General features: G+C 39.3%; 1 protein-coding gene across 3 annotated transcripts in view; it reads left to right on the top strand.

The window, feature by feature from the left end:
- The window catches only part of LOC122058080, a 49,678-nt gene that overhangs the window by 11,953 nt on the left and 24,581 nt on the right, over nucleotides 1-13,144 (top strand). The window contains exon 1 of one of the 3 annotated variants that reach the window (XM_042620535.1): nucleotides 6,622-7,232. The exons of the other annotated variants lie outside the window; for them this stretch is intronic. Coding sequence (XP_042476469.1) covers nucleotides 7,081-7,232 — 152 coding nt within the window. The 5' untranslated portion in view covers nucleotides 6,622-7,080. Of the gene's footprint in view, nucleotides 1-6,621; nucleotides 7,233-13,144 lie in introns of those variants that run through there. 3 annotated transcript variants of the gene reach the window in all.

Genomic DNA, 13,144 nt, shown 5'->3' with positions numbered 1-13,144 from the left:
CCTTCACTATGCCTTCAATTTAAGGTTTAGAGGTGATTTGTGGCAATCTATGAAGGAGATTATAAACAGCTTGGCACCAAATCTTGATGCGGCCAAAGATTCCATGGAAGAGGTTAGTAATCTAAATTTTATACATTGAGTGGCGTATTAATATTTTAATACTTTTCTATAGGTGAAGTACTTCTGGGAGGCCACTCGTGGGTTTATCAATCAAGTAGCTATCCTTGGTAGAGGAACACAACGATCTGGTAAGTTAGGTTTAATGAGCTAACCTGGTATGTCAAATTTATTTCAAACTCTTAATAGTAATCAAGGATTAAAGTATCGGTATCAGTCGCCGTATCACTCGGCTAAATTTAAGATACGTATCAGTACTGGAGATACTTTAAACCATGATTGTAATTATCTGTGCGTAGCTGATTGGTGGCTCAACTATGGGTGGAGCGCTCTAAACTTGAGGCCAATCGCAATAAAAATATTATCATGCACACGACGTCCTCAAGTGGCTGCGAACGTTATTGGAGTACTGTCGGATTAATATGCACCAAACCTCGAAATCGTCTGAGTTATGAGAATCTGGAGGAATTAGTCTATGTGCACTACAATATGAAGTTGAAGATGAAACACTTAGAGTTGGAGAGATTAGGGGATGAAATTGATGTCAACCCAACCGACTTCACCCATATACTTGACGATGAAGATCCAATTAGGGGATGGACTGAGGACGTCGAAAAGGTTTTGGTGATGGATCAATTGTCTGAAGATCGACGAGAAACCACACATGATTTGATTATAAAGGACATCATTAAAGAGATAAATGAAGATATGCCACTTGATGATGAAACATAAGCACCATCAGATGCACAAGAGGATGGCCGTGGCTCTGATGGTGGTCTCATTAGGTGGACGAGGTCAAGTGCTACATATAGTTGAACCCAACAAGCGAGTGGTGATGATCAAACCAAAGATGGTGGTGGTGGTGGCGGCGACGGAGGAGGAGAACAGAAGAGGGAATGTTTACACATGCAACCCAATATATTGATCCTGGTGCCCACAACCAAAGTCTTATAGTTGGAATGGTAAGGGTTCCCATAATTCAAGTGACAGTAAACAGCTGATGAGGAGCATTGACTCAATGAGCACTAGTTCGGATCACGCTAGGGCCTCATTTGCATATGGACACTATGTATCTTTAGGTGCTTCTTCAGGCTATGGATATGGGGCTTATACATGACCAACATTGGCCACTCCAGAGCAATACACTAGATTCTACCATGAATGAGAGTCCCATTATCTTAGTTATTTTGACAGGGGTCAATATTGTGCCTATGTTCGACAAGTGCACAACATTATCTTAGTGGCTCCTATAAAAAAAGAAGCTCCTAGCAATGAGTATGAACCAGCAAGGCACTCTTCATGGCACTCATCAGAATGGCAATGGCAATGACAATAGAAAAAAAATGTAAGATACCTCATCCTTTTGAACAATTTCAATTGAATACACTTGTCTCTCAGTATGATACTCTCCATTTTAGTGTTTATGCATAATACATGTTATATATTGCTTTTTTTAACTGTTTTTATCAAAAATGTATAAAAAAGTGTTTCCTGTCCATTTATGTGTATCTTAGCGCATCTCTAATACGATATAATACCCTCTGATATGTATCTTAATTTTGGCCAACCAATATGGCAACCGATACTGATACTTTAATCCTTGCATACTCTCCCCTTCACATCAATCCACATTTGTTTCAGCTTGTTCTATTTCCGGTCTTGTTTGGGAAAAACGATAAGATCCTGCTTAAGGATCTTAACGGCTGTCGGCTGGGTCACATACTGGGGTCGGGACTGGAGCCCTCACACTTTCCTCCTAATTGGAATCTTTAGCTCTCTAAGTCTCAGCCTCCTCCTCCTCCTTCTCCTCCCCTGTGGTTATGGTTATGGCTCCGTTGGAGCCTGTTAAATGAACTAGCTGCTATGGACATTTGTATCAACCTATCTTGCTCCATCACAATGGTAGCATTGCTCACTTCCTTTGCCCTCCTCAATTGTGCAGCCTTTGTCAATGTGGCTGCCCCATCCAAGTCTGGCTTGTCACTGCCATATGACTTCCCTCTTGTCCAGCTTTCACTATATCCTGTCCTTCATTTGCGTTACCATAACCCTCTTTATCTCACTTGGAACATTAGGGCATCCTATGACATTTCTGTCACCACCAGCAAGATGCCACTTCAGTCTAGTGGCCTCACCTCCAATTTTTTTTTTTTTTACTATAGTAATTGCACAGTGACTTCTTCTTGTCGGCCGAAAGGGTATCCCATACTTCTATGCAATGTCCTCGCTTTCCTGATCTGACATTATGCACCGATTGGTACATTGTTGCAATAGGAACACAAAGACTATTAACATGCAAACATCAAATAAGAAATCTGAAATTGCCAGGAAGCTTATTCTAAATTGCCCCTAAGCTTTATATTTTTTTCCTAATTAAAATTATATTATATTATATTTTTAATAATTAATAATTACTTAATTAACAAAAAATAATTAAAGAACATAACATTCTTAATCAATTTCGACTGAAAATATATTTCCAATACTGTTATTATTTTTCTTGATTTTTCAAACCAAAACAAATATTTTTCTTATTTATTTATTTATTTTTTTGGATTTTTTCAATTAATTTTGAAAGATTAAAAAATTTTAAAAAATAAGAAACAGGAAAAAGATTTTGAACTTCATCAAGCCGTAGATTAGCCAATGGACACATATTAACCCTTTTTTCCCCAAAAATTTGTTGTGGCAAAATCATATTTTTAAACCAGAAAATTCAATAAATAATTTAACAGCCTAAAAAATAAACTTTGTGAATTTGTAGATTAGCCATTCTATAAAAAAAAAGGGCATATGCCGCATATCTAATGCACGAGGTTCCCACCACTACGGGGTTTGGGGAGGGTCATATAATGAACGTAGCCTTACCCCAACTTAGTGGAGAGCCTATTTCCTGAAGATCGGGCCATTCTATCTGATAAATAAAAAATAAAAAGCTGCTATTTCTATATGCTCATTCTTCCAAAAATTAGATTTGGGGGAAAAAAGCTATTACATTCAAGCTCCAATCATACAAATCCAAGCTGTAGACGGGTTGAATAACTAGAAGAATGCAACAAGATGAGTGGAAATCAAGTGCTTTTTGGTAAAATCCCCCTTGGCAATGTTGAAACTGTGAAATATAAGTTCTCGGTCGAAACCTAATGAAATATGACAGGTTTCCATTGAAACTTGTGATTTATATTAACTGGTCGACCATGTCTCGGTTAAAACTGGTCGAAGCTTTTGGAACTGTCGAAGCATGGTCGAAACATGGACCAAACCAGTTTCGACCCTTGGTTTCATCTCGGGCCATGTCGAGACTGAGCTGTCTCGGTTGAAATTGCAAGTTTTTGAAACTTAAAAACTTGGCCTGTGTGGCTTGGCAGCTTGGCTGTCATCCTCTTCTCCCCCCTCCCCTCCCTTTCTCCCTCTTTCCTCCCTTGCATGCGATTAGTCTTTCCTTTCTTATCTTCTTCCGCTCACTTCTGTTCCTTTTTTATTTGCTTCATTAGATCTCTTGCTGCAATCATCCTTTGTATAAGCCATTCCTTCTTGTGTTTTTGGGTGGTAGTCTGTGAAGAGGGGAAGATGATGGAGTTCCTTCATACCTGAACCATTCGACCTGAGGTTTGGAGGTGTAATCATACTCAAAGTAGCGATCTATCTTACTAGTTTCCTGATTTGGAAAAGCCCCCTGTTGTGAAGGTTGAGATCAGGGAATATTTCTGGTTCCCTACCTACTGACGTTGAATTTCAGTCACGTTTATTTGCTTAAGTAGTTGCATTCAATAGGGATTTTCATTGTGATTCTTTGTCTAAAATCCCCTATTGATGGGAGCTCCAAAGAGGTAGCACATCTCCTTGAACCAGTCCTCCTTGCCACTGGTTTGTGTTAACAAGAGGAAGAAGACAAACCCTCCCTCACAATTCCTTCTCTATTTATTCTTCTAGGTTCTAGTAACGCTGCTTTGTTTTTTCTTTTATAAGTTTATTCCAAGTTTGACCCTTCTCTTTGATTTGTAATCTCTATCCTATCCTTTCCCTTTTACCTACCTAAGAGCCCCTTGAAAATTCTGATAATTACGGTTTTACTACTCTCCCTTACGAGCTTTGGAATATTTACAAAACTGCCATCTTCTTCCTACTATTGGCCATTGTGCATTTGGGTGGGTCCATAGCAAACTCAAATCGAGTTTTGTGGCCTTGATTTCACATCAGGGGGTGTGGGGCTGTAAATCGTGTTAATCAGATTCAGCTTATAACAGGTTTATTGCCCTTATCTATCTGTATCAGAATTGGTCTCAGATTATTTTGTCCAGTCGTTATGCATGTAGCATTTCTGACACCTCAGTTTCTTCCTCTGTTGGACCTTGTCAAACGTGACTTTAAATCTTTAATGACGCTTTTTGGCGAAGCTGTGTCCTGGTAGTTTGGGTACTTAGGGTAGTTAGGGATGAGGCAGGCCTGGTTTTGAAAGTTCATTTGGCTCTATAGTTGAGGGTGACTCAACAAGGGCAGAGCTGCACTCTTTTAAGATCTGGAAATATCTCTATCGGCTGGAGTCACCAATATTATGGTGGAAGGAGAGAGGTGGCTATTGTTGGAGGTATAATCACTTGATGACATAATGTTCAGCTGCCTCCCAAATAATCACTTTATTTTGCTGGAGTCCTAGAGCAAGTAATGAAGTCTTTGATGATCTTGTTAAGAACGGAGTGGTCTATGATTCCATTCCTGATAATGTTTGGGGGATAGTTTACTATTCCTAGGATGGACCTTGTAACTTCCCTAGTGATTGAGTACATATTTCATCAACCGGGAGAATTCCTCACGGTCAAATGAAAACTGAGAGTTCTTGGTTGGATGAAAATAGTTAACATCTCCTTTATGGACTGGAGGGCAGTGATACTTCTGTTTATGTGAGTTTTAGCATTGCTTCCAAGGTATCATGGAGAGAGAGTTCTGGTGTATAATTAATTGAAACATCTATTTCTTTTTGTTAGTAAATATTTAATGCAGATAAATGATGGTAGTAGGCCTATTTAAGTGGAAAAATGCCTTGGGTTGGGTTACATATATATATCGGGCTGGACTTTTGCTCCAAGTGGTTTTCCTTATGATTGGCTACTTTAATAAGGCAAAAATATGGGTAGGAGGTAGAGATACAGGATTTTAGTTGTGGTCATAATCGTCATATTAGTTGTTCTCTTTTTCATTTCGTATTTATTATTTATCTTACCTTTAGCGAGAATAGGCCAGATCTTATGCCTATCTTATCTCTATCTCTAGAGTTGGCCTTTTAATAATATAGGTTGCTGGTTTTTTTTTTTTTTTTTTTTCTTTTGGATAAGGTTATATGTAATCAGTTCTGATGTTATCTTACTTGGGTTAGCTAGCCCTCCCCAAAATGTGAAGTAATATCAGTTCAGTTTTTTTTTTCCCTGAAAAATCTGTACTATTGTGGATTGTAGTGTGCTTGGTGGATTCCAACTAAAGGGCCTAAAGGCTAAGGTGGATTCCTTAGTGGATAGCTATTTGGTGGATTCTAAAACCACTGTGGGGGATTTTTTTCTGTATTATCCCCTATTCTCCTTTTATCTTTCTTTTAATTTTATTCATGTTCATAGGTCAAATTCCTATTTTATTTTTGTGGATCGTTTCCCTGTTTTGCGATGGAGAAGCAAAAAGGGAGTATTCTTAGACCAACAGCAACTTTTAGCAGTAATACCAAAGCCTTCGATTCTCTCAGTTGCAAATTAACTCACAGAACAAGAAAATAGAAACTGAAAAGTAAAATAGTAGAAAGAAGGTATAAGATGGGATGGGTTGAGTCTCTCTCTCTTCCCTGGGGCATCTCACCCATGGCCACGAGGTCTTTCAGCTCACTGCATCTCACAGCTTGAAAGGTCTCTCACCTCACACTCATGGTTAACAACCATTCTTTTAAAAAAATCAAATAGTTAGCTGCTGAAATTCAGCAGCTTTTGTTTATTTATAATAATCGATTACATCAATTGGGCTTATTTTTTTGCATGGAAAGAAAGTCTCTTTGTTCTATTTAGAAACTAATTACAACACAAATCCAATCCCATAATGAGGAGTCCTAGAATTTAGAAACTAAACTAAAAATAGAAACAAAAACTGGGTACTAAAGTTCTGCACACAAAGGCAAAACTGAATTCCTAAATTATCTCGTCAGCTCAATCCCTTGGGATGAAATTCTCCATGCAACTGGCCTTGAAACCTGCCTCCCCACAGCTGGCTATGGGGCCCACTAGATCGGGAACCAATCTCCCTGGAAAATGGTCAATGCAAGCTGTCCATTCATACGCAAGTCCATATTGGGCTTCTCAAGTCCTTCTACCGCAAGCTATTTCTTTTCCAAAAACATCTCACACAGCTGGACGAAATCTGGAAATTTTCTCCTCAAATCAGCAAATTGAGGGCTAAGTAAAGCTGGAAATTAATTTTTTTTTTAATGCTGGTCGATATCCCAATAAAGCTGCTGGTCGATCCTTATTATATGGGCAGAATATTGGTTTGAACATGTTGGATTAATGGGCTCGAATAAACCCAGAATATGACCCAAATTCAGACTTGATTTGGAGCCCCATCGATGTACCAATACTGCATCAGGATCGTACTTGTGCGTCACCTTGGCATCCGAGTGCTGTTTTTGGGTCAAGGCCAGCTGTTTCCTTAGTGTCAAGGCATTGCTTTTTTGGTTCCATTGTTATATTTTCTATGGGCTTTTTGTGTACATAATTCTCATACACAGTGTTACATCGAATCATTTAAAAAAAAAAAAAAAAAAAATAAAATAAAGAAGAAGAAGAAGAAGAAGGAAAAAAAAAAAATTCGAAAGATGTAGATCATGAAACTCCTTGGCTCAGAGGAGAAAATGAAACCCTCGATATAAACCCCTTGAATTAGAGGAGAAAATGAAACCCTAGACATAAACCCCTTGAATTAGAGTAGAAAATGAAACCCTCGAAAAAGACTCCTCCTGCTCCAGCAAGGACGACTTGGGCTCTGGCTCCTACTCCAGTGACTCCGGCTCTTGTTCCTTCAATGATGACAAATTGCGACCAAGAACCCAGCTCCGAAGGACTGCAACCTCGACTCTTTTCCCTGTAAGTTTCTTTTCTTCTCTGTTCTTCTCCTCATTTATTCCGACCTCAACTCTTCTCTGTTGTGATCTTCTCCCTCTATTCTTCCTATTCTGCTTCTTCTATTTGTTTCGGATTATTTTCTTTCTCTGTTCCATCTTCTCCTTCTTCTTATTCTCTGTCGCGTTTGTCTTTCTCTGTTCTGTTTGTTTCATGTTTCTTTTTTTCTCTGTTCCATCGTTTTCTTTTTCTTCTTCTTCTTCTCCCCTATTCTATGTTCTGTGCTTTTTTCTCTGTTATTTGTTTTGTGGTTTTTATTTTCTTCTTCTCGTATCTTCCGTGTGTTTTTTCCTCTTATTTTTCTTCTCCTCTTCCTTCTTCTGTGGCGGTGGCAGTTGTGGTGGCTGCTGGTGTGGCCGGTGGCTGTAACTTTGTGGTATGTGTTTCTGTTATTCAAATCAAATTGTGCCACAGTATAAGTCGTACAATTTTTTCATTATTTGATTATGTGATGTCATTTTGTGTTTCACTTATTTTGTAGCGCTGTGATTACGTTTATGTAATTTCTTTATTTTGAAATGCAATTGTGCGATATAACCTTGAAAAGCAGCATCTAGGTTCAATCACTCATACACGCCTAGGGTGCCTAGTGAGGCCTTGGTGGGTGCCCTGTTGCCTAAGCACCTAGACACCCCTCCACTGCCTTGGTTCGCCTAGATGCCATGACAACTATGTGGAGGATGGTTGGGAGTGAGAGAGATTGAAGCTGTTGACAATGGAAGAGTTACAACTGTGGCTGCTGTGGTGGATTTGGCTTTGGAGGATGAGACTGCAATTTCTTCCTGGTCTTCTTCAACCTTGGTCTCTATTTTCTGTAGGGTTCATAGATTGTCCATTTTAAGGTTTGTTTGGAGATGTTTCTTGGAAGGCCTTCCCTTTTTCATGCCTCTTTTCTTTCTCTGTCTGTGTCAATGCAATGTGTGATGTCATTGCAGAGGGTGGTGTGGGAGTTGCGGAGGGCGGGAGTGGGGCAGGGGTGTGGGTGAGTGGGGAGATGAGAGACGAGAGAGGTCAGATTCTTTCAGTTTTGAATTCTTTCATATGTGTACTGAAAACAGTTGACAAATTTCATTTTGTTTCTTCAGAACTGTTCCCAAATGCCGGTTCATTCTCAAAGAACAATAAAATGAACCAGTGTGCCAAACGATTCGGTTCTTTGGTTTCTTTTTTTTTGTCCCAGTGGAACAAATGAACATGAGAAATGTTCCATGGGAATGTTACCAAACAAAGCCTTTGTTTCACTCAATTTTTTTGGTTTGTTCCCCTCTAGCTGGATTATTTTATTTATTTATTTTTTGTGGTTTTAATCTACATTACTTGGTATAAGAGCTGTAGGTTCTACTGGGAGGCTAAAGGCCATTATCAACCAGTTCATTGAGATGGGTTGTTAGTAAGCAACACCAAAGGGCCACTGTTATAGCTTCTAGAGACGAGACTTCTGATGTCCCTTGGAAGGAAGAAGGTCAACACACAGAAAAATTCTACGGTGGAAGGGTATGTGGTTGCTGATCCAACAAAGGAAGAAGTGGTGTTTATAAATGATATGTTGTATCATTGGTCAAAAGATGAGGTTGTGGCTGAGAAAGAATCAAAGGCAAATCAACTTGAAGCCATAGAAGTTCAACATGTTGTTTCCACTATTGAAGAGCTTATTGAGTTTTTGATACCCCTTCACTTCTTAGACGAGAAGGATTTGAGAGTTGCTGACATTACTTCTTGTTCGAGTGAAGGCTTTATTTTAGAATGAAACTTGATTATGTGGTGGTGATGCTATGTCCCCGCAAAAGTCAAAACTGAAAGACTTGGTTTAATTTTTCAACAGCGGAGGAATTGATTGATAAATCATCGAACTGTGCTCATTTTTCGGGGAAAATAAGCCTTGGGCTGGGTTATATATGTGTTGGGCCTTTGTTCCAAGGGGATTTCATTGTAGTGGGCGACTTTAATATGCATAAAATATGGGTAGGAGGTGAGATAGAGGATTAGGTGGGGCTTTAGTAGTTGTTTTGTATTTCACTTTTCTTATGTCCCAACTTTTACGAGGATAACAATTTAAAACTATATCTTGATTGGATTCATAGCATGAAGACATTTTTCAGATGGTAAGGGTTACATAGAGACATTTTTCAGATGGTAAGGGTTAAGTGAGGCCAGAAAGGTCTTATTTGTAGAGGTTAAACTAAAAAGCACGGCCCGAGCCTGGTGGGTCAAGCAACAAGGACAAAATCGAACCTGAGGCATTGGGTTAGTCACTACTTGGGTTGAAATGGATGAAACCATGAACAAGAGATTTTTGCCTCCTGACTACAAGTAACACATACACATTAGGTTTGCATAGTTGAAACAGGAAAATCTGACACTTGAAGAGTTTGTTCCCATGTTCTATTATTTTGCCATTAGGTCTGATTTTGAGTAGGATAAAGAAGTGTTGGTGGCATAGTTTTGCAATGTTTTGCACCCTCAGATTAGTACTGCCCCTGCATCTAGTTGACTACTTACAGTGGAAGATGTTGTTCATGTAACATATCATGTTGAAGAAAGTTTGAATCGACCATATAATCGACGGTTGGTGCTTCATCTGTGGCATCTTCACAGCTTAGCTGACCATATTCTCCTCCTTGGCCTGATTCTGACATGGCATCTTCATAGCCTACCCATCCATATTCTCTACCTCGGCATGGATATAATAGGAACTTGGTATTTCCAAAGGAAGCTATTCAATGCTTCATGTGCAAGGGGTATGGGTATTGATTTGCTCAGTGCCTTAACTAGTTGGTAACTTACATCGTCAATAACCATTTCATACTTTATGTACTAGAAGAGCAATGAGGGGGACATAGAGGATGATGGTTCCCATAGAATTATGGTAGGTTGGATGAAGTGGAGAGGTGCAATGGGAGTTTTGTGTGATAAACGCATGCCTATTAAACCTGAGGGAAAATTTTATAGGACGATGATAAAACCAACTATGACTTATGGGGTGGTATGGTGGGTAGTTAAAAAGAGTATTGTAGACACGCTGGGGTGTAGCAGAGATGAGGATGCTGAGGGGGTTGTGTGGTAAGATAAGGAGAGATTGAGTAAGAAATGATTGTACCAGATCCAATTTGGGGGTCACACCAATCCAGGACAAGCTCCGCGAGATCTGTGTAAGGTGGTATGGACATATCCAATGGAGACCCATGGATGCATTAGTAAGGAGGAGTGACCAGATTCAAATACAAGGTGCTAAGAGAGGAAAGGCCAGACCTAAACTGACTATAGGAGAAGTGGTAAGAAAAAACATGCAAAAGCTTGGGCTCAACCCAAATATGATTGTAGATAGAGCTGTCTGGAGGACAGGGACCTGTGTATCCGACCCCTTTTAGGGGAATGTTCCTGAGATGCTACTTTAACTTTGTGTTTTACCTTTTCATTTTTCTTTACTACCTTGTACTGCCTTTTCTTCTGTTACTATTTGCTTCTATTGGATCCATATAGCTGACCCCATTTAGTTGGAATAAGGTTATGGTTGTACTAGAAGAGAAATTAGAAAAATAGGAACGTTGATGACAGTAAAAGTGATGGTGAGCATCAGAAGTGATATATTATCCGTCCAATCTTGACCACACAGAAGGTTCCCGAAAAAGATGATTGGTGCTGCAATAATATCTTTCAAACCAGGGTCTGATGGAATAATAACTTGAGTACTATGGTGATTGACCCTAGCAGTTGCACCAACATTGTCATTGATGACGCTATTCGCAAACTTGTATGCCTCATCCAAATCCCTACAAGGTTGCGTGGATGAACAACAATAATCTCAAGATTAATGAAAGATGTTTGCTCACGTATTCCATTAGTGGACTGATTGATCAGGTGCAGTGTAATGTCCTCCATCTAAAAGTCTGCTACATTCTTCTGGGACATCCATGGTTGTATGATAAGAAAGCCAAGCACTGTAGTTATGAGATGTTATGAGAATACATACTCCTTTCAGCATGCTAGACTTGAGATGAAATTTCTTCCTGCGAAAGATCTTCCACATCTCAAACTCAAGCGGGCAACTGGTACATTTCTCCTCAGGCAAGTTGACTTGTACAGCTCTCTTGGTCCTTTTTCAAGCTTGACGGAATTGAGTTATTTTCAGAGGAGAGTTGATTCAAAAACACTTGACTGGTTGGACCACATGATCGGCTTTGGAAGCCAAGAGCCAAGAATAACCAGCCAACCCAGGGTTTTGGTCCTTGTTGGAAGTAGTAGTTTGTTGTTTATTTATTTTAAGTCTTTTATTTTCAAAGTAGGAAACATAGGAGTTGGGAGTTAAGAGTCAGTTTACTTGTTTTCTATTTAGAGTAGTTTCCTATTTCAGTTGGGTTTCCTTTTTCCTGTCTTTCTTTTCTATAAATTGGCTGTAACCGATGGACAAGTATAAAAGATTTGAAAAGTTGAATGGAGTACTGGTTTTTGAGCTCTATGTGAGTGTGTGCTTCCCCCTTTCCCCCTGTTGCCCTGATTTCTTCCCTAACCGGCCCTCCATCAAGGACTAGGTACAAAGAGGAAGTCTTGTTCCTCACTACAGCCAACAGTAGAGGAAGAGAAGCTTGTGACAAAGTTGACATTGGCAGATAAGGCCTTTCAATCTACTTCGAACCTGCAGCCAATGACAACAAATCGATAGCAAATAGCAGCCACCACAGAATCGATAGCATCAAACTGATATAAGTTTTAGGAGAAGGTTCACAACCAACAGACCCCTTGAGCATGACCATGAGATCCCCAAATCTGAGAAGTTCTCTCTTCAACTTGGACGATATGTACTGCAGCAAGGATGGGAGAACCAGCAGCAGAAAAACTGTAAAAATCATACCCAAACATAGGGATTTCAGAAACAGCAAATGCCTTCAGCAATCGATAACCATATTCAGAAAAATTACAGCAACTTCAGTTCTTTAGGTGATAAGAACCCCAAAATCGATTCCTGATTCTTACCAGAAAATTGATTCCAGAAGAATCACTGGTCGAAGTACTCAACAATACCAGAAATTCTATCAGCAGAAGTAGCAGGTATGATCTTTATACAAAATTTTCGTTGAAACCCTAGTTCTTCTTCTTTTATGAGCTAGAGTTTCACCACGAACCAAGATCCTTAAAACAACTCTCAAAACACATACTGGTTATAGCTTTCATACTATGTGACAAACCAAGACCACTAATCAGTAAGGGAGAAGAGAAAGACATTGAGGGAGAAGAAGAGGATGAGACTGCCAATAACAGCAGAATCGTGTGTAGCAGTCTCCCCTCCTTACTGCACATATATATTAAACAAGGAAAGTAACTCCTTGTCAACCATGAAACCAGAAAATAAAAACCTACTCTAATTAGGAAAGAAGTGATCTAATCTAATCTAACTATGAAGGAAATAAACCAAAGAAATAATAACCAAATATGTAGCCATTATAGGGACACCCCCCTATTGTGGTACACTTATCTTAACCTAATCCATTTGGATGCTTATTTAACCAATTAGACTAGGATTTGGGCTTGTTCCAGCGTGAATATTTGTGCTGGAAGCTCTTTTAATCTACATCAGATATTTCCGACTTGAAAAAAACTTGACCTCGAATTTTGGTGAGTCAAGGAATGATATTTGTTTTTTGGGATGAATGAATAATTCATTACCAGGAGAAAGAAAATAGACAAGGGGAAGAAAAAGAGCCCGGGGGGAGGGGGAGTCAATCAGCCTGCCAAAGGATAATGTAAGGATAATTGAGAATCAGTAACCCCCTAGTGTTGTCCCTTAAAGCTCCAATAAACCAGATCAAATGGCACAAGAATCTGGAATTCAGTTTTGAGATCAAAATCCAAAATAGGGTTGTGGGAGGGGTGACCTGCCG

This window comes from Macadamia integrifolia, chromosome 12 (assembly GCF_013358625.1).
Source record: "Macadamia integrifolia cultivar HAES 741 chromosome 12, SCU_Mint_v3, whole genome shotgun sequence".
Lineage (NCBI taxonomy): Eukaryota > Viridiplantae > Streptophyta > Magnoliopsida > Proteales > Proteaceae > Macadamia > Macadamia integrifolia.
This window is presented reverse-complemented; position numbering and strand designations above follow the sequence as displayed.